The sequence below is a fragment of the Catharus ustulatus genome, chromosome 21 (assembly GCF_009819885.2).
Source record: "Catharus ustulatus isolate bCatUst1 chromosome 21, bCatUst1.pri.v2, whole genome shotgun sequence".
NCBI classification, from domain to species: domain Eukaryota; kingdom Metazoa; phylum Chordata; class Aves; order Passeriformes; family Turdidae; genus Catharus; species Catharus ustulatus.
In genome coordinates this window covers 5,055,161-5,076,449 of record NC_046241.1, presented here as the reverse complement: position 1 = coordinate 5,076,449, position 21,289 = coordinate 5,055,161, and the positions used below count along the sequence as shown (strand labels likewise).

General features: G+C 50.1%; 1 protein-coding gene across 2 annotated transcripts in view; it reads right to left on the bottom strand.

The window, feature by feature from the left end:
* The window catches only part of COL27A1 (collagen type XXVII alpha 1 chain), a 141,394-nt gene extending 120,730 nt beyond the window's left edge, over nucleotides 1-20,664 (bottom strand). Inside the window, exons 1-4 of one of the 2 annotated variants that reach the window (XM_033077501.2) lie at nucleotides 20,614-20,664; nucleotides 19,220-19,517; nucleotides 11,192-11,262; nucleotides 4,795-6,197 (exon numbers count right to left, since the gene is read on the bottom strand). In XM_033077501.2, the coding sequence (XP_032933392.1) occupies nucleotides 4,795-6,197; nucleotides 11,192-11,262; nucleotides 19,220-19,275 (1,530 nt within the window). In that variant the 5' untranslated portion in view covers nucleotides 19,276-19,517; nucleotides 20,614-20,664. Of the gene's footprint in view, nucleotides 1-4,794; nucleotides 6,198-11,191; nucleotides 11,263-19,219; nucleotides 19,775-20,613 lie in introns of those variants that run through there. The other variant, XM_033077502.1, reaches the window with a different exon arrangement.
* Between the last annotated feature and the right edge of the window lie 625 nt (nucleotides 20,665-21,289).

The following is a 21,289-nucleotide window of genomic DNA, read 5'->3' as shown; positions in this document are numbered from 1 at the left end:
CCACGTTGGCACCATTTTCTGAGCAGTGGGTGACATTCCCCCTGCAGATAAAGGACCTGAACTCTTTTCTTCCAAGAAGAAAAGAAATATTCCTACAGGAAAAATGGCCACTGCCACAAATCTACCCTTTAACCTTGTAGGTCTGGGAATCACCAGCAGGGAAGGACTGAACAGATACAGGGCCAGCACTGGAATTCAAAATTCTCTGCTCAGGAGAATAGAAGAGGAGGAGAAAAAACACTCATCTTCAAGAGCCTGCCAACCTCTCCTCACCTCCCTGTCATTGCCAGGCACTGCACGGCTTCAAAAACTGCCTCAAACAAAGCTAGAATTTTAAAGGGGAAAAAAAACCCCAACACTTTGGTTACTTTCTTCTCCAAGGCAGGCTTATCGTGTTAAAATTTGGACATGTCTAGGTTTCAACCAGTCTGAAAACAAAAAGCCCTCATAATTCTGGCAGGAGCAGAGCTGCTGGTGGAGAGCCAGCCCTGTAACACGATTTCCTCACCAGGCACAGATGTTTGCTCTGGGTCTGTGCAACACCTATCCCACAAAGGTCCCTGTCCACAACTGGGTTCCTCACAGAGCAGCAGCACAATACACAACAAAATAGGGGTGTTCCAGCTTGAGGAAAGCCACTTTTCTATGGAGACTTTTCAGGAGCAGGCTCTGCAGGGGGTTCTTGGGACACTGGAGCAATCCCAGACCTTGGAAGGCAGCCTGAAAGGCTGGGAAGGAATAGAGGGATCACCTACTCTACTACTCACTTTCTATTTTTAAAAATGTATTAAAATACTCGTGCATGTTTGTACAATCCTAGATCCTGTGTAGCACATTTATCTCAAACACACTATCAACTCTCTCTCTTAAAAATTAACTTTATTTTACACAAATTGAGCTCTCTGATGCTTGGTCATTTGCCTACAAGATTTCCCTTCAGGGATATTTCTGGTTAAATCACCAAAAAAATTTGATCCAATTATATGAGAGCAAGGATAAAACTTTCCCCATGCATTATACAAAGCATGCAGTCTCCCTTTTTTATTATTAATATGACTCATTCATTAATAGATATTCAAACACGTTGTGTGTTCCTTAATTTATCATGGACTGGCAGCTCAAACAGCCTTTTCTGGTGCAAGCAGAACTGGAAATAGGCACTTCATATATTTTATCAGTGTTTCCAGCCACCCCTCTTCCCTGCCCACTGATTGAATTGGCTGGGATTGCTTCTTTGGGGAAGGAGCCGGGCTCCAAGACAAACTGCTCGTGCAGAGGATGGCAGCTGGAGCAGTCTAGACTGGGGAAACACATGTGCCTTGCAGAGAGGGAGACAGGCAAAGAGGGAGGGAGAGGAGCTGCCTGCCAGGCACCACCACTGCCTCCAGCCTGGGGCTCCTGGCCCTGGGGATGGAGCTGAGGGCTGTGAGCCCCCATCCTCTGACTGGGGTATTGGGGGTGCCCTTGAAACACCCCCCTGTTCCTCCAGCCTCTCAGTGATCCCAGCCTGCACATTCAGCACAAGGGGTGGCTTTCTTGCTCTAAAAATAACTGCCAGACTTGTCAAGAGGCTTTGGCTGCAGGGAGCAAAAAGCTGCGGAATTGCAGCTTTACGTAGGAGGAGAAAGGTCTGGCTTGGGGTACGCTGTGCTAGACCCCAGCCACGCCAGGGCGAGGGGTTTAGCACAGCTTCACCTGGCAGGGGGTGCTGGTGGCCAGGGGAGAGGCTACAGTAGCCCCCCAAAATCTCCCACCAAACCTGGTGCTGGTCTAGACAAGAGATGACACCCCATCCACTGGAGGGCTCAAACACCATCACAACACAGCCTTAGCTCAGGAGTTTTACATGCTCACAACAGATATTGCTTTTCAGCATCCACTCTTTTTGTGAGGGGGCGTTTAGGCTGCTTCCAGCCATGAGCTGGGGTCATGCTGCAGGGCCTGGAGCTCTGGAGCAAGGCTGGCTGAGGTGCTGTGGGCAGAGGGGATGATTCAGAGGGACTTTTGCCAGCTGCTGAGTCAGTGCCGCGTTACTGACTTCGCACGATATCTGGGTGTTCCTTTTGTTATTTCTCCCCTCCAAAAAAACCCATAGAGCTGAGTTCCCAAATGCTTGTGGTTATTAATGGTTCCCAAGAAGTTTTTCTTTTTTAAGAACATATTGCCCTCCCTCCTCTAGCTGCTCAGCAAACCCAACACTCCAAGAGAATTAATGCTCTGCCATGAGTTGCATGTGGGATGCAGCATCTCCGTTTCCTTTTGCACAGCATCCAAGACAGATTAATACATGCCGGGTGCTGAATTTTACTCCTAAATAAATCCTTTCATTCCTTTGCTCACGCTCCTCTAACCATCAAACCCTTCCTCTATTGTTGGATGGCGCCTTTTTGCACAGCTAAGATTATTCCATGGGTTATTTTAGTAGAATTCACAAAGCCTCAACTGCAGACACCACAGAGCCTGAGTCACCACTGCCTCGCACCATGGCTGCCATTGGGATGATCAGGGTGAACAGTAGTCCTTTCTCTCTAGGTGGAAGGGTTCTGTGCCTGCCAGTCTGCCCAGAAATCACAGCCAAGGTGGCCCCAGTCATTGCTGAGGAGGCAGAAGGCAGTTCCAGCCCACACCTCCCTGCCCAGTGTGACAATTTTCCTGAAGAGACCTCGTATCAGGCAGCAACTGGGGAAAGTAATTAATCACCTTATCCTTGCCTGGGTGTGCCAGACAGCAGATGACATTCCCAGCCCACAGGCTGCCCTGGCCAGGCTGGGATATCACTGACCTCATCAGAAACGCCTGCCCGGCAGCACGGGGACGGCGCCAGGTAATTACTCCAGCACAGAACATTTATCAGCACTTGCACTGAAACATGCTCATCTGGCCATGGACGTGCTGCATGAATTTCTCAACATGTCATCCCCATTCCGATCTTTTCTCCTCTTTCCCTTCCCACGTCAGACACATCCAAGGCAGCGTGGTACAGAGATCTCCGAGTGAGTCACAGGAGCTGCTGAGCACCGTGTGGCAGCCAGCTCCAGCCAAGCCATAACCTTTCCTCCCCAAGCCCTGATTTTGTTTCCAGCAGTCAAAGAGAATAAGGCCAGACAGAGCCTCAGAAAGTTCTCCTTTCCCTCGGTTCAGGACTCCAGTTGTTCTCAGACAGGATGGAAAAATCCTGCCATCTCTTCCCTCAGCCCTCCACAGCCTGAATCCATTTCTTTGCTATGATTCACAAGCCTGAGAGAGATTTTCCACTCCAGTTCAATAATAAGCTCTTTACATTGCAGGGCCTTGGAGCTTGGTCACCCTCATGACACTTGAAGAGCAAGAAGGTGGCAGGGGTCAGGATTTTGGTGGGCTTGGAGCAGGCACCCAGCCAGGCTCACCCCTTAAAGCTAAGTGATATTTTAAGGGAAATGCATAACCGCCATATTTCTTCTCTTGGAAATATGCCTGAAATGACTCTCCACAAAATACAGAAGCCTGCCCAAAGATCACGTTGCTGGAGCTTGTTCTGCCTACTCAGGGATTTACCAAAACTTCTCCAAGTACCAAGACCCATTCAGGGATGGTAGCCCACACTCAACCCCTGCCCAGGTCTCACCTTCACCTCTCCCAGGGCAGGAACCTGGGAGCAAAACACCACCCTGGGTGACTCCACACCCAAAGAACAGGCAGAGAAATCACCACCCAGCTTGGAGATGGGACAGGAGGAAACACAAACTGCCAGGCTCCCACTGAGGACTCGGGGAGACCCAACCATTCCACTTGAGGTGTTACTTGCACCAAGGAGCAGCTCTGCAGAGACAAACGCTGGTCATTCCTTACACCAGCCTCAATATTTCCGTTGTAAACTCTTCTTTCACTATTTTAAGAAGTAAGCTGTAAAAATTCCCTCTAGGCTGGATCTTGGCAACCAAAGGCTGTGTCTGGGAGAAACTAATTTTACATGTACAACCCCTCTCTCCTATTGACAGTTTGGGTTGGAACACCAAATCCCCCCTAAAAGTTGGACAGTTTAAAGATCATGTTTGCATTCTCAAATTCAAAAAAAAAGAACAGCCAGCAGATAATTAGTGGGGCCTGAGTGCCTTTAGCATTACAAAATGTGTGTATGCTTTTACAATGGCCAACACATACAACCTGAAAGGGGTTCTTTTTTATGTGGAATGCAGTAGTTAAATTTATAAAGGAAACTTCTTGCATGTGTTAAGTGCAGGCTATAAGAAATAAAAACCAGAACAAAACACCCAAGCAAAACTTATACCATAAAAACAGATGAGACTTTGTTTAAAAAAAATAAATCCTGAAGCTATCTCTGCCCTTGCCTTTGCTGGAACAGGGGACTTTTCTAGATTTGTGAATGTCAGATACAAAGAAAATTAATAACTAGTGCCAAGCAATAGTTAACTTGAGGCATGTTTTTAAGGTATATAGTTTTTCTGTGGAAGATGCCCAGAGATAAACCAAGGCTGTGGAAGATAGCCCCAACTTGGCTATTGAAATTTTAGCCAGCAATTTAAATTAAAAATGGGATTTCTCCTTTTTATCTCCTCCCCTTTCTTTTTAAAAATCTAACATGAAGCACCCACTTTAACCACAAATGTTTCATGGCATCCACCATCACTGAACCCTCAGGTTCAAGCTGAGATTTATGCTAAAGATGATCAAGAATGCCATAGTGCTTGGCTGCCACACTGAGACAAGCTTCACAGAAACCCTTGGGGGTTGTGGCCTGCCAGCCTTGAGCCGAGCTGTGACTGGGATTTACCACCACAAAGAGCCTGAACATACCTGAGGTCCCCTCTCTCCTTTCACTCCGGGATATCCCAGCAGAAAGGGAAACAGAGTGGGTCCCAAGGGCTCAAAGAGCAGATAGGCCTGGGTGGCAGCGGTTGTGAGGTTGTGATGGGGCCTGGCTCTGGAGCCGGGCCTGGTGTCCAGCGGAGGGATGGCGCTGGGATCCGCTCTCCTGCTGGGGGACGGCTTCTTTGGGCCGGGCCCGCGGCTGGGGGCCGGCGGGCTCTGCCTCAGGGTGACCAGGTGGACACTGCTGGTTGTGTTATCCATCATCCTCCTTGCTGGCTGGACAGTGCTGGGCGCTTCAGGCGGCTCAGCTGTTGGTTTTTGGTTGCTCTTCTTTTTGGTCTCTTGCTTGGGCTCCTTCCTGCTGGCCGTGACCGGGCTCGGGCTTGTTGGTGGGGCCCTTTTGGTGGTGGGAAGGGGAGATTTGTCCCTGCGTGTGCTGGGAGTGGGCTGAGACACCCTGAGGGCTGTCCCCGTGCCCCGAGGGGACGGGGTGAGTACCTGTGACTTGGTACTTGACACAGCAGTCGGGGCCACCGTGACCTTGGTGGCTTTGGGGGTCGGTCTCGGCCGCGATGGAGGGGTTGACAGCAACGTGAGGGTTGTTGCACCTGAACCCCTGGTCTTGAGGGGCACAGTGACCCTGCCAAACTCCACGGTTGGGGCAGCAGTGGTCAGGTTTTTCAGCCCCCACAGTGAGGGCTCCGTGGGCTGCGGGGTGCTGGGGGAGGCACTGGGATCCCTGGGCAGGATGGGGATGAGCGGGGGCAAGTTTGGCCGGTAGGTATCTGCTTGCCTGCACTGTTTTTTCAGGTATTTACAGTAATGATGAGCTGCCTTGGCGGAAGGATAAATATCAAACTGGCAGATGGCTCCTTCAAACTGCACGGAGTGCTGGCTTATCTTCCCAAAGAGGAAAGATCCGTGAGGGTCCAATGCCTCGTCCTTTTTAAAATGCAAATCCGCATGTACTCTGCGCTTCCCACAAGAAGTAAATAAAGTGACTGTCTGGCCACGAATGTTGATGGCCATATTGTGCCACTGGCCATCGTGGACATTGTAATCAAAATATACAGAGCGCTTGTGGCCCACGTACACGATGATCTTGCCGGGCACAAACTGGACGCCCAGCTGCAGTTTTTTCTTTTTGCTCCTGACAGCAAAGAGAAAAGCGTTGTTGATGCGGTGGGAGCAGAGGCTCAGCACCAGGAGCAGGTCAGAGCTGGAGCCTGCGGGGAGCAGGGCGCTGAGCGGTGCCTCCACTCGGGCTCGCTGCGTGAAGATGACTCCTGATTTGAAAGGAATGACTCCTTGAGGAACTGCACGTGAGGAGGACCAGCCACTCGATGGCCTTTTCCCTGACAGGCCCAGCCTTTGAAGAACATCCACATCTGAAAGGGAAGCACAGAGATTATGTGAGGTGCTGGGTGACCCAAGGGCTGGATGGGTGTGGAGGGAGGCCAAACCAACCCATGCACAAAGGAAACCCCAACTCCCATATCTAATCCCACCCTCTCACATACACATTCCCATAACCAGCATGGAGAACTCACAGCTCTTCCCATATTGTGTGAGTACCAGCCAATATTTCATTAATTGCCAAAATGCATCAGCTCCATGATGCATCTGTTGAGCTCTCCTGTACCACCAGGGACCAGCTCAGATCTTCTGGAGGGAGCTGACCTCACTACAAGGAAATTTCCCACTGAGCACCACTAGCCCTCTTCCTGGGATTGAATTCTGAGTACTGACCACACAGCTGGAAAGGAATTTGAACAACAGACTGAGCTGGGATTGCAAAATTTTATATCCCCAGAGGGCAAGTAACAAAACTTCCAAAGGGAGCAAAAGCCTTGTATCTGTCTCTCTCCAAGCTAGCAAGCAGCAGCTTTTGATCTTTGGAGAGTTTAGGGAAGCGCAGGTGCCTCCCAGCATGAAAAAATTGCACCTAGATTTCAGTGAACTGCTCAAGGTTCTCAACAGCAGTACTTTTTTTCCCAGCAGATCATCTTACAGCATTAAATTATTTTAATAGGTTGGAACCAGGCTTGGTTTGTGAAGAGCTCAGAAATTGGTTATGGTTGCCACTGAGCAGTGGAGGTAAGATTTACCTCCTGTACAATGTCACCTAGGAGCCAGGTGCCTTGCTCAGGACAGGAGAGGGATTGATGCCCAGATTCTCCCCCAACTCCAGGGGAATTTGCAGTGACAGACAAGCAGAATCCCCTGCTTTCTGCCCCCGAGCTCTATCAGGAGTCACTCACAGCTCAGATTAGCAGGCAACAGCAACACAAACTGGGGCCAGCTGGCAGCAGCCTCAGCTGAATTATTTAACTGGAGAAGATGCCGAGGTCTACGTGAGCAAAGCTGCAAAGGTAAATGTGCCCAGACCTGAAAAAGGTCCTAAAGCAGCCTGAGCTCCTAGGCTGAGCAGCTAAAGGAGCTCAGCCTGGAGGAAAAGGAGGCTCAGGGGAGAACTTCTCACTCTCTACAACTCCCTGACAGGAGGCTGTAGTCAGGTGGGGTCAGGTTCTTCTCCCAGGTAACAAGTAATAGCATGAGAGGAAAAGCCCTCAGGTTGTGCTGGGGGTGAGGGGAAGGGGGTGTTAGAATGAAGAGTAGGAAAGGCTTCTTCACCAAAAGGCTGGTGAAGCACTGGAACAAGCTACCCAGTGAAGTGGTGGAGTCACCATCCGTGGAAGTGCTCAAAAGGCATCAGATGTGGCACTTGGGGACATCCAATGGGTTAATGGTGGGCTTGGCACTCCTGGGTTAACAGCTGGATTTGGTGAACCCAACCCAAATGACCCTGTGATCATGACTCCTGTGACACTAGCACTGCTGACAGTGAGCTAGGACAACTGCACTGCCTCCCCTCTTGCTGCCCCATCACTCCTGGATCAGAGAACTCTCCCACCACTTCAGAGCTCTTTGGGGAAGCCAGTCAGGGCTGTACAGGCAAGAATTTAACACTCAGAAAGGTGGTGGTGCCAAACGTGGCTAACACCATGGGATTGCAACTTTCCTAGATTAAAAGTAAATCAACTTAGTCCTCCAAATTATTAAAAAAAAAACAAAACAAAAAACCAACCAAACAAACACCCAAAACTAGCTCCTTTTCTTTCACCCTTAACTATTAAATATTCTGTACAGAACACAATATTTGGAGAACTGGCACTCAAAGAACCACTTGGTGTTGGCCAGAAGGGTTGTAGACTCAAGCAGTCTGAGACCTGTAATGCTGCTGGCCAAGAAGGGAGAAGAATGATGAGAAAACCTCTGTTCCTTGACTTTGGCAAAAACCTCAGCCATTTTTGTGTGTAAGAATGAGTCAATCAGTATTTACTTTGCCTGAGTTTAGCTTTATTCCCACCTTCCGTTTTAAAGATGTTTGACTCATTTTCTAGCAGACACTACCCTGGAGAAGGTGTGTCAGATGTAAGGATGGAAATGTTGCCACTCTGTGCAGAGAGGTGATTTACTGCACTGCATGTTCAAGTGTTAATGACAGTATTTCTCCTGTACTCTGAAATCCTTGGTCTCTCACTGTTTTTATTCCATCTTGTCCAAGAGGTCTGTCTCTCAGCAGAGCCTTCCCTCTCTGCACTGAACAGAGGAATCATGGTGTCAGTGTCTTCATTCTGGATAATCTCCAGAGCCCATGAAACAGCAAAGGCCAAACCCTGGCTTTAGTGAAGTGAAGTGGGACCCTTGACACAGACTTCAAAGGCATTGGGATTTATCCCTAAGGAAATAAATTCACCACTTAAGCAAGCAGCTTCCAATTTCTACATGTATTTTTAGGTTCTCCCTCGGAGGCAGACAGGGGTTGTCTCTGCTAGAGATGCTGCACACTCTAGGAGTTATTTATTTGGTGGCTGCTCTGCAAAGACCTAAGGATGTTTCCCTGCTCAGAGGATGCTGCTGCTGTTTGCAATCCCCAATCCAAGTGCCTCGTTAGCAACGGCATCCAGGAGTGCTTAAGGAAAAAAAGCACAACCCAAACACTCTTGTGCCTCAGAACCCGCTAAGGTGGAGCCAAGCTCTGGATGCCTACACAAAATCTGATTGAAGTCCTCATGCAGGACACGTATGTGGACTTTCCAGCACCAGGTCCAGGCACAGAGCTCAGGGCTCCTGTGCACCCAGCCCATCTCCTCTCCATCCCATCCCATCCAGCTGTCCTGGGCTGTTGGGGCACATCTCCTGGGATACAGGATGTCATCAACTAATGTAAAATGCAAGGTAATTCTGATTTCCTGAAGCAGCTCCAAGTTTAGCAGAGGATTTTTTCCCCTTCAAACTTTTTCCTCTGTGGATTTTTCCATCAAAACACATTATTTAAAAAGAACATTCACTTAGAGCTGCCTGATCCCAGGTGCCTCAAAGCTAGTAACAACATTCCTGTAGCAACATTTGAGCAACTGGGAAAAACTCTTCTTTCAGGCTCTGTGCATGAAGTGAGATACACAGAGATTCCTGAACAACCATATGTTCATCTCTGAAAAAGGGGAAAAGATATTTTATTGTTCTTCCCATCTCTTTCTTTCCCTCCCCCTTTCCCCACACAAAAAGCTGTATAAGAAGCAGCAGCCAAAAGGCAGGAGAGGAATAGCTTGCAGCTTCCCAGATTCCAGCAGCCAAGATGTGATGCCCACAGCTAAAACTGGGTTGAATAAGTGCAGCAGTTCCAAAAGTTACTGCCCAGACCCTTAGTCAGCGCACAGCAAATGAACTCACAATCTTTTGGATTTGTAACTCTTCTGGAAAGATCATCCTCTGTGTTCCCTGATTTTCCAGCATACAGGAAGACTCCTAATCCTTAGAGTAACAGCCACAGTGTTTTCAAAAGCCCACAGCATTGGCTTAATTTCATCCTCACACCAACCTCTGAACAAGTTCTTTCTGCTTCTGAACCTCATGTTTGAAAATCCTGGGTGATAACACAGCCTCAGGTCACCAATGTTTTTCACAGACTTAACTTCCTTGGAAGGTTTTATCTCCTGGTACCCAGAAGGAAATGCTCTCTCTCATTGTGTGGAAACCAGGCAAGATTTTAAAGATTCTTTTATCACAGACAATGTATCTCAGAGGGGGTTACACAATGAGAGTGAAATTAAAGAGTTTGCTTTAGATTGATGGTAACAAAAGACATGGCCCCATCCCATAATTACCATAGAATAAAATGATGGATAGAGGTGAATCTAAACAGGATATTATAATCTACTTAAAAAGTGAGATGCCAAGACACAGTATTTGTTCTGCCTCTTTACGAGCTGACATAAAACTTGCTCTGAAAACTGCTTGACTAAGTAATTCAGCCAGATGTTCACCTCCTTTGTGTGGAGGCAGAATTTGGAAAATATTACATTTTTCAAAATTGCTGATGGCAGGGATCTATTCCCCCCCCAGAAAAAGTGGTCCATGGGCCGGTTGACAGCTGAATGTTGACCAACTTTCTATTTTTCCTTCATGTTTCAGAGACTGAGAGGAGAGCCCTGGAGCCTGCTAGTCCACTTAGTGTTGTCTGCTGACGGCAGGGGAAGCTGTTCACTTCCAGCAAATACCCATGTAAAACATCCATGTGGGAAAGGAGTTGCTATTTTAAGAGGAAAAGGCTCCTTTACATGTATTGCAGAGATGCTCAGCACCCTCTATCAACTGTGAAAGATGAATTAGTTTGGTTTGTTTTTTTGGTGGTTTTTTCTTTTTAAAAACTTTTTTTACTTTGAAGCTTTTCATCTCCTTTCATAGTGTCACTGATAATTGTACCTCAGCCTAGTCCTGTCCTGTCCCTGGCAGAGAAGGGTGTAAGGACAGGCTGAAGGTGTCACTCCCCTATAGAATATTCCCTTACAGCACAGGGATTGAGCACAGGGGTTGAAACAGCCATTCCACTATCAACCAACCCTGTGGGATTTTCCTCCCTTAAATTTGCTTTTACCTTTAGAATTCACATTATTCCTGTATGTGACATCTCCTGTGCTGGCAGGGGCATGCCTGGGGTGCATCAAAGTCAAGGAAAAATCTGACAGTCAGAAATATTTAATTCCATAAAGCCCCTGTCTCAAGGGGCAGTTTCTAAAAGCAGTTAAGTCTTGGCAAGTGCAGGTAGATGCCAGTGACATTTTAGACACAAAGTGCTTCATTCCCACCATTTCCACCAGACAGACTGACAACCCTGTGGGACACATAATCACCTGTACAAACCTGGTTCTTTTGCCAGTTAACTGCACCATCTATATCATCTGTACTGCAACCATCAGCAATAAATGCATCTAACCGTGCACTGGGCTCAGATATTGATTGTTATAAAATATAAAACCAAAGCACTTGGCTTTTACTTTTATTGAAAAAGGAGAGGAAAATAAAAAGTGTAATTTACCTTCAGAATTTCCCTGTGTTAATCCCAGGAACCAGGTACAACACAATACAGTCCAGAGAAAGCAGAATCCCCTAAAATTGGAAGAGAAGACAAAAATAAAGCATTTCTTCAATAGCAGTAACAAAACCAATCCAATTGTTAAAGGTCTTCTCCTTGATCCCAAGTCTAGCAAAGCCAGTGGCAGCATCACCATGACTCCAGGAAGTAGATTCAGGCTGAGACCTTAATTTTCTGCTCCAAAGCCATCTAAAGCCCACTGAACTTAGTGGAAAGGTTTCCCTATGGTGTTAGGAGCCTTGAACAAGGACCAGCCCAGAGAGGCAGGGCCATCACTGCTGGATCATCAGTGCCTTTGTTACTGCTGCTCTTTGGCACTCACTCACCTAGGACAGACCACCAGAAATGCAAGAGAATGGAGAAATCATTCACAGCTAAACTCATGAACTCATCCATGCTAAAGCCCTGCCAGGAGTTCACGTGCAGGGCTGTGGGGACAGGGGCTGCCACTCAGTGCCTGTCACCTCAGCAAACAAATCCTGAGTCCTAATGCTTTACTGTGTGCTCAACAATATCCTGAGCATGCAAAATCCTACATGGATCTGTTTCTCATTTTACACCCAGATGAAAGATGGGGCAGCTTCTAACCCCTCAGCACCCTGTGCTGAGCCACTGAGAACCTCCTCACGAGCCTGCCATGGCAAGAAAGTTTAGAAAGTGGGAGATCCACAGACTCTCAACCCTGTGATCTCACAGACCCTTTCATGCCTGAGAGGGAATTTGACAAACCTCTCTGTTAGCACAGCTTTAAGCCTTCAAGTGCCACTGAAAACAGCAGCTTGGGGAAAAAACCCTTTACCAGACAGGTAGCTAAACCCTCCTCTCCCCCATCAGCTTCTTCCAGTTGGTTTGTAGCCAACTAAAGAACATGGGAAACTCCTTGGTTAGGCTCACTTAAAGCTGTCACTGGAAAGTTTGAAGACTGAATTCCCTCATCTTCTAGAGAGGATATTTAACAGCTTCATCAGCAAAGGCTGCTGGAAGAACAGACAGAAATGTAAAGTACAGAAAGCCTCAGCCAGGAGACAGCAGTGTGGGACATCCACAGGGTGTTCGTCACTCCAGCCCAGCCAGTGTGAGCACTGGCTGTGCAAAGCCATGCCAAAGTGCAGCTTGCTCATTTCTGCACATCTGACACAAGTCATCTATCAACCCACTCTTCTCCTGCCACTGAGCCTCAGCCTTAGCCCAAGAAAGCATCCTCTGAGACAAGGTATTACCCTGGGCCAATCCTTACCACAAGCAGGAGACCCTTTCCCACAGCTAAAACAAAGCCATAGTGATTTACATCAGTGGGGAAACCTGGCCTTGAATGTAAAAATCCACCCAGGAATCCAGCAACTAACTAGTATTTTAAGGCTTGGAGAGATAAAATACTGGAGCAGTCCCACATCAACTGGGAAACAAATGAGCTGAAGCAATCCATGTCCACCTTTGCTGCTTCCATCACCCTGACACTGGGCTGCACATTTCAGGAGCTCTGGGACAGTTTTAGTTTATGAAAGACCAGCCAGGAATAGCCCAAACCTGGTGTTCTTTTGCCATGTCCTACAACCAGCCATGTCCTAACCAGGAAACCCTCACCATGCTCCAGAGATCCCCAGCTGGGGAGCCTTGGTTCTTTCCTGACAGCTTCACCCTTGGGACACAACTGTTGGGCTGCAGACACTGCCAGGTCCAGGAGAGCTGCTGTCCCTTCAGGGAGGGATAGGAAGGGAGCAGAATGGGATGATTCCTCATGGTCACCTCTGGCAGCATTTTTTTGGTGTGAGAGAGGCTAAAATCCACTTCACACGACAACCTGAATTTCTGTGCTCATCTCCAGCAGAGTTTAACGTGTGCACACAATTCCATGTGCAAGGAGCAAGGACCTGACTGGGTATCATCAGCTGGGCTTGGCTGCCTGATGGCAGCACAGGAGGAGAGGGAAGGGATCACCACCAGCAGCAGAGCCAGGCATTAAGGACCTGTGATGTGGTGAGGTTCAGATTTGTACAACCACTGCTGCTCACAGCACACTGAAATCCACTTTTTATTGTTTTCTTTTTATTTTTTTGAGGGGTACCTTCACAAACCAAACTCCCTGTTGATTGACACAATGAGGAGAACAAGTCTTGGGGGAAAATGCAGCACGTAATTGCATTCCTGTGACACTGTGGGGCTGTAAAGCACAGTGTGGATCCAGCTGGCCCCAGCCCTGCTCCTGCACCCCTCGTGTGGCCAACACCGAAAGAGCTGAGAGCGGGGCCGCGGCCAAAACACTGAAGAGAAACACTTTGGCAAAATTTACCAACTTAATGGAAAAAGCAAAAGCAGCTTCCAAATGGCAGCCGTGTGAGTGATGGGGCTGTTAATTATCCCAGGATTTTTAATGCAGGCTCTTTTTCCGTTACAGCTCGGCACTGAAAGCAGCTTGAGTAGCAAGAGTAAAGAAGATTTTTCTCCTTATATAGAGCTATCAAACCCACCTTGCCTTTATCTCAGCTTCCTCCCATGAGCAGTGATTTCCACTAAGAGGAACATCCAGTAAGGATGTTTATTTCTTTTATTCACAGGGTCTGTGAATACCACAATGAGGATCCTGGGCTGCTCGCCTGGAGAAGGGAATGCTCAAGAGAGAGCTTAGAGCACCTTCCAGTGCCTAAAGGGGCTCCAAGAGAGATGGAGAATGACTTTGGACAAGGGCATGGAGGGACAGGACAAAGAGGAAAGCTTTAAACTGAAGGTGGGCAGATTTAGAATCAACATTAGGAAGGAATTGTTCCCTGGCAGGGTGGGCAGGGCTGGCACAGGGCAGCTGTGGCTGCCCCTGGATCCCTGAAGTGTCCAAGGCCAGGTTGGACATTGGGGCTGGAGCAGCCTGGGACAGTGGGAGGGGTCCCTGCCATGGGCAGGGGTGGGATGAGATGAACTTTTATAGTCCCTTCCACCCCAAACCTCTGCTGCAGTCTCTGGGTGTAGAGGTGCCCCACAGCACACGTGATCTAAGCTCATGTGAGCCTTAAAGGTTTTCCAGTGCAGACACAAACTCCCTTTATAGCAAACTGGATTACTGACTATGACTTAATTTTGCTTCCCTACTTTTGGCAAACTCCTGTGCATCAGTCCCTGGGAACTGACCAGTGCCAGAAGTCCAAGGAAAAGTAAAACTGAGAGGGACAGAAGCACAAACACCTTTATTCCCTTCTAACCAGACAAGTGCTGGAATAAAGCCCTGCACTGAATTTAGGACAACAGGAACACAACAGCCTTCAGAGTAAACTTGGTCACAAATTACCCTCAAGGAAGTGCCAATGTGACAAAGCTGAGGCAACCTGTAAAATAATTGTGATCAGCTAATTCCCACTATTTCTGGAATTGGTTCGGAGAAATTTCAACTTTTTTTTTTTTTTTAATTAAAAGGTTTGCCCTGCTTTAAAATAAGAATGATTTTGACATCTTGTTTGTTTAGGTGACGGGTTGAAGCTGAAGGAAATATTTCAAGGGCCCATGGCAGCATTTAATTTTTTATTTTGTTTTCTCCCTCATTTACAGTGGGGAAATGGCTTTGAAATTGCAAACATTACTGCAAGGTGGAAAAACAATTCCCCACCACTTTTCTCCATTCAGGTGTATTTTCTTCCTGTTGAAAAGACCACAAAGCCAGCTGGAGGCTGAAAATTGCTTTTCAAGAAAAGCAAATCTGCAGTGTACCTTAAAAAGGATAAATGCACGTGTGGCTTAAGATCCTTTGCACATGACTGGGGGTGATATTCTGTAAGACACCCAAGCAGTTTTGACAAATAGGAACAAATCACAACCTATAAAATGAAGCTTTACATTGTACTGTGCATCAATTCCATCCCAGCTTTCTGGGGTAGAAATCTTATTTTGTACCAGAAACCTCCACTGGAGCTTCTGGGGCATCTGGAAATGATGGTATTTCTCCACTCCCCCTCAATTTCTGGCACGAGCAATGGAAACACACAACTATGCAGATGTCCCCATACTGACCCTGCTCAGTCCTTTGCTGGACCTCTCCTGCAGTATAAACGAGGTATTGACTTACACCTCCAGGCAAAGATTCTGTACACAGGCACTGCTGCAAACCCCAGCGTGATAAGGGCAAAATTTCTGAAACAACTGAAATACTATTAGTTTTTAATCCCCATTCAGCAGCCACATTTTTAAGGGAAAGTATTGAGCAGGCAGAGATATGGCCCAGAGAAATCCATTCTTAAGGTCACTTAAAAATACTAAGACAACAGAGTGATATAGAAAACATCAATATTAAGTAAGGAAAATGAAATCCCTTTTCCTCAAGTGCTCAAGGGCAGGTTGGATAGGGCTTAGACCAGCGTGGTCTACTGGAACTGCTACTCCATAGCAGGAAAGTTGGATCCTGATATTTGTTCATCTGGCACCTCTAGCTCCTCTTAGGACTTGTCCAGGAGGTCCATCCTGACCTGCAGTGCACAGGAGGTGGGGATGAAGCACCAGCACAGCCAGGGTGAGCTCCTGCACACACCTCAGGCCTTATCCTCTCAGGACTTTAGGCTGGATCACCAAAGGGTCCCAAAGTGCTGGTCCTTGTCCTCCTGGCTGGAACTCGAGCCTGTGTTCACTGCACAGATCTGTCCCAGGGCTGAGCCCTGCTGGTGCCAGCCTGCTCCTCACCTGAGAGATGCCAGACTGATATGACCCAAACACCCTCCCAGGCAGCTCCCACAGCTCTCCACAGAGGGGATTTTTCCTGGGAACCCATTCCTCAGCCTCCCCTTCGCTCCCCATCCCTGCCTGGCTGGGATATTGACTTTGCTGCTGTGTGAAGTGACAACACTCAGTGCTGGCCCTGGCCTTTGTGTTCTCCAGTAACTGGAGCCCTCGACAAACAGAAGTGCTAAGCGTGATCTGTCATCTAACTCCTTTTTTGTCCTTCCAACAAACGCCTTTGCATTCCTTCATTTTGTGAATGGGGTTTGGTAGAGTCATATAGAATTCCCCATTGTGTTCATTTGCACTTCAGTAAAAGTGCCCATCTTTTCTACTTATGCCCCCAACAAACTGGCTAAGAAAGGAAAGGGGAAAAAAACCCCACAAACCCTGTGTTTGTCCCTGGGCAGAGATTTCTGCCAACCATCTCACCACAAACCTGGGCAACCTTCAGTCAGTATCAGACTCTCCATAAACAGAGATACCAAGCAGGGCAGATTTTAAGCCCGTAACCTATTGCAGAAAGGAGATGAAGCTGGAGCTTTATTTTAATAAAACACACGCTCAGAGATGCACATGGAAATAGCAGGAGAGGATGGTCCTGGATTGTGTCTATCCCTCATGGGACATATCTCCATGTGCACTTTCCTCCTCTCTACTCCCAAGCACCCAGCACACATCATTTGCTACCCTGTTGCTGAATTTGTCCAACAGTGCCATAATCTGTGCCCAGACCACCTGCCTAGCTTGCAAGCAATCCTCTTTTTCTCTTCGAAGGGATCCATGCCTCCCTCCAGCCCTTGCAGACCTTCCCAGGGACTGACCCCCCTGGATGGTGCCAGGTGGATGCTGTAGTGCCCTGTGTGCAGCTTTCTCACGCAGTACACAGGTGGGCCAGGCAGCCCAGAGCAGCCCTGAGCCAGCACCCAGGGCTGTGACAGCAGGCTGTCACCCATCAGAGGTCTCCAGGAGCATCGAGGCTCCTCCATGGCTAGCATGTGGCACTGGGGCTGGGATGGCACAAACAGTGCAACAGCACCAGTGCTGCAGCCTGGACTTGTGCTCCACGTGCAGTGCAAGGCAAACCCTGCCCTGTGTTCTGGGGGGCCTGAGCTCACCAAAAATCCATCAGCAGAAATGACCAAGAGGGGCACATTAAGCTTGAAGAGCCTGTAAAATTTTGTGTTCTTCTGGTTTTACAAACTTTGGCAGCTCAAGTCTTCGAGCAGAACTCTGTGAGTGCTGCTCCTTGCCTGGGGAGCCAGGTCTCCAAGTCTCACCCACGTACAGTGGGTGTACATCTCTCCTGTGCATCCACCAGCTCCCCAACCACCAGCCCTGCTCCAGAAGAAGCTGCAGGAGCGCTGGTACAAGAGGGAACCCCAGGAATGCACCAGGTCATTCCCATCATGAGCTATCTTCAGGCAGCACAGCCCTCACCCGCCCTGAGAGCGGCCAGGGGAGCCCAGGATGTGCCAGCCCCGGGCTCAGAGCCCTCCCTCCAGGAGCAGGGGCCGCACGGACCATGGAGGTGCTGGGATGCTCTGCCAAGCACATCAAACCCCAGCACCAAAAATCCCTTCGGGAGATGATGCGAAGGGCAAGAAGCGACCTCTGCTGAGGAGGGACTGGAGCAGCACATGGCAGGGGACAGGCCGGGACAGACCCTGGAACAAAAGGCGCTCCTTCCGAGGCACCAGGACAGACCAAAGGGAGATTCCCCAGGGCACTGCCAGGCTCAAAGCCCACAGCAGGGCTGTGGTAGCCTGGCACACGCTGGTGCACAGCCAGGCAGGGATCTCCGGCAGGCTGGGAGCCACACTGCCTGCTCCTGGGTCCCTCCTTCCCAAATCTGTGCTCACATGGGTCTGATGTATCCTCAGGTAGGACAAATGCTGGGACCCGAGCAGGATCTCCCTGCTCTGAGTGTGATCGCTGGGCCAGGCTGAGCAGCTGGGGCTCTGTCAGTGCCTGTGCCTTGTGCCAAGTGTCTGCAGCACCCGAGCCGTCCCCTTGCTGTGACACTGCTGTGCTTTCAAAGGAACCTTTATCTGTCTGCTGCCCTTTGGGCTGCTCCCTTCTGACACCAGCCACCCTCACACGGTGCCAGGCGGTTCTCCCACACCATGCCCAGCTCTAGAAAGGTGTAACTGGGAGATGCTGCAGTCACCAGCGTCTGCAGGCACGCTACAGCCACATCTGTGCAAAAAAAAAATAAAACCAAACAAACCCCCCACACCGCAAGAACCCTAAAACACTGAGATCAGTCCTGGTGAGTATATAAACACACAGAAAGCTTGTCCAGGAGAGCAGCTGCAGCCCCTGGGAAGGGCTCTGGGCTCTCCGTGTGACTCCACACACAGGCTGAGCCTCCAAAGGGAGCTGCACATTGCCCCAGCTCCGGCTCTGGGAAAGGGGAGGCAGCAGGGCCCCGGGGGTGGAGGGGCTGCCCCCAGATCCCCTCGCCCCGATCGCCCTCTCTCCCCCATCTCCCAGCCCAGCCGAGCAGAGGGATCCTGTACACAACTTTTTCAAACTGCCAGGCAGAAGAATCCCAGCCTTTCCAAGGGAGTGTCGGTAAATCATCAGTACATCCGACAACGCAGCCAGCGGGATTAACCCTTTGAGGGTTCCCAGGAAAATAATAACAACAACAGCAAAACCACCTCCAACAACGCATTTAACAATGAAAATAGTAAAATTTGGCCGCAGCTGTGGGAGGAGGGGGACGGGCAGGGTGTGTGCCTGGATCTTTTCACACACACGCGGACGCAGAGCCAGCAGCGTTTTGTGTGTGCCGGGCACACGAGGAGAACCCCGCTGGCCGTGCCTCACCCTCCGGGCTCCCCCAGGTACCCGAGGGACAGGCTGGGAGAGCATCCCCGCTCCCGGCGGGGCTGGACCCCTGCCCGGCCAGGGGGAGGCTGCGAGGGGCAGGGATCGCCCATCCCCGCATCCCCGGGGGCTGCCCAGCACCCGGCTGCCGGGATGGGAGCCCCTCTCCCGGTGCGTGGGGCTGGGGGGGCCGGGGGCTGCTCCTCGATCCCCCCTCGCACACCGCAGCCCCGTTTCCCCCTCTCCCGCTCCGCAGCGTCGCCTCCCTGCTCTCCCAGCCCATTCTCCTCTCCAGACCGGGAGTTTTCACATCATCCCCTGGCAGAGGCAGGAATGTCTTCCCGCACCGCGTTCCCAAATCCCGGGATCCCGCGGCTCCCCGGCACCCCCGGCCCGCCCGGGATTCCCTTCCCCAGCGCCGGGAGTAGCGGAGTTTGTACTCACCCCCTGCCTGCCGCTGTAGCTCTGAGTCTGGAGACCGGCTCTGATTCCGGCTCCATCACGTTTAGTGCATTGTCTCTTTCGGGCAATTTTTGCGGCAATCCATCAGAAATCGGGGGATAAGGCGGTTTGTGGGTACATCCTTCCCAGGAGCTCGGCTCTCTGCCTCGCTAAGGGGTTCAGCTGTGTCACAGACACCCCTGGCCCGGACGGCTCACTCCTTCCTCCTTCTCTTCTGGGTCCTTTTGCTTACACAGATCTTTTAATCCCATTTAACTCCCTCTCGGCAGACTGCAATTACCTTGGAAAAAGGAGAGAGAACACAAAGTACACTCTAGGAAGCCAGGCTGGCCCATGGTCGCTGTACTTCTTGTCTTTTTTTTTTCCTCTCCTTATAAATAGTGCAATTTCTGTGATCTCTGATTCCCAAAGTCCGTGATTTCAAGTGTTTTTTCTTAGCTGTTACTTTTTTTGTTGCTGGTTGATTGGTGGTTGTAATTATTATTTTTATTTGCAATGCAGATGTGCCTCCCACCCCCCAAGGATCTCTCCTCTGGACTTAGAGAGAAGAGGAAAAGGCAGATTTTGAGAAATGAAAATTATTTAAGGATGTCCTTACTGCCTCTCTCTGCTGCCCTCCTCTGTAATAGAGAAGCATTTACGAGAAATTATACAAAATAAATAATTAATTGGGAGGGAAAAAAAGAAAAAAAAAGAAACAAAAAAGAAAAAGAAACTCTTTTGGCCAGAAGAACTGCAGGGAAAGAATTGAAGACCCTGTCCAGGCTCCAGGGAGGGAAGCACAGGCCCTTCTTTGGGGAGGCTGCTGATGGAAATTGCAGCTCCCTGCACTCACCTGTCCAGGGCAAGGGGCCCCCAACCACCCTTGGTTCACCTTATAAAGTACCTGACCTGGCTCTTCCCTTGGGATCAGCGCTTGGAGGAGTTGGGAGCTGGGGTGGGACTGAGGTTTGGAGGAGGAAAGTTCCCCATGCCCCTGTTCCCCTCCTTGCGCTGCTCTGCGACCCCAGGGCACTCCAGAGCCCCTCTCCTCCTCCCAGCAGCACGGGATGGAATCTGCATCCCGGAGGGCAGGAACAGGGCAGAGCTTCCCTGCCCAGGGTCCATCAAAGCAAACTGGATCCCAATTCTGCTCGCCCAGCTCTGCCAGCAGAGGGGACTTCCACACGTGGATAAACCTTCATCCCTGCTTCCCCTCCTCATCCAAAGTCCCACCCAGCCAACCTGGAGCCCCAGGGAGACCGGCGGGTCGCTCTTGTGCACAGCAAACCCCGCAGCTCCAAGGATTCCCTCAGCAGGTGACTGCCACCTCCTGCCTGCACCCCTGGGTGCCCCTGCCCTGCTCCCTCCCCTGCTCCTCTGCCTCGGGCACTTACTCTGCAGCGAGGGGAGAGCCCGAGCATCTCCGTGCAACCCCATGGCCCTGGGCATTCATTTGTCCCAGCAGCTCACGGCAATTGCTACTTCTCAAAAAAAATAAAAGCAACAATAAAAAAAGGAAAAAAAAAAAGGAGGGAAAAAAAAAAGGAGGAAAAAAAAAAAAGAAGACTCAAACAAAGCCCTTTCCTCCCTCCTTGCCCTTCAAGGTGTCTCCTGCGCAGCGAGCCCTGGAGACGCTGCCGGGGTGAGGGGCCCGGGGCCAGCCGGGGCTCTCCGGGGTCCCCCCAAATTCAGCAGATAATCCTTCCCCGGGGCTGGCTCGTCCCGGCGCTGCACGCGGGGCTCATGGATGCTGCAGGGATCCAGGAGAGAGGCGCTGGGAGCGGGCGCTGGGAGGGACATGGATGTGCAAGAGGTGGAAGTTCTAAGGCTGCCCTTGTCCTTTTAAATAGCTGCAGCCCGGGGACTCCGGGCTGGCGGGGGTGCCCCAGGTATCCGGTTTCAGCAAACAGCAGCTAATGAGCAGAGATCCAGCCTCCGAGGGGCAGGATCAGCGCTGCCGGCGGCCAGGGGGGCACCGCGGGCACCCCAGCAGGACGGGAGGGGAGGGTCAGGGGCTGTGTGGTCACTGCAGGGCAAGGGACAGGGCTGCAGGGGTTACAGGATCCCCAG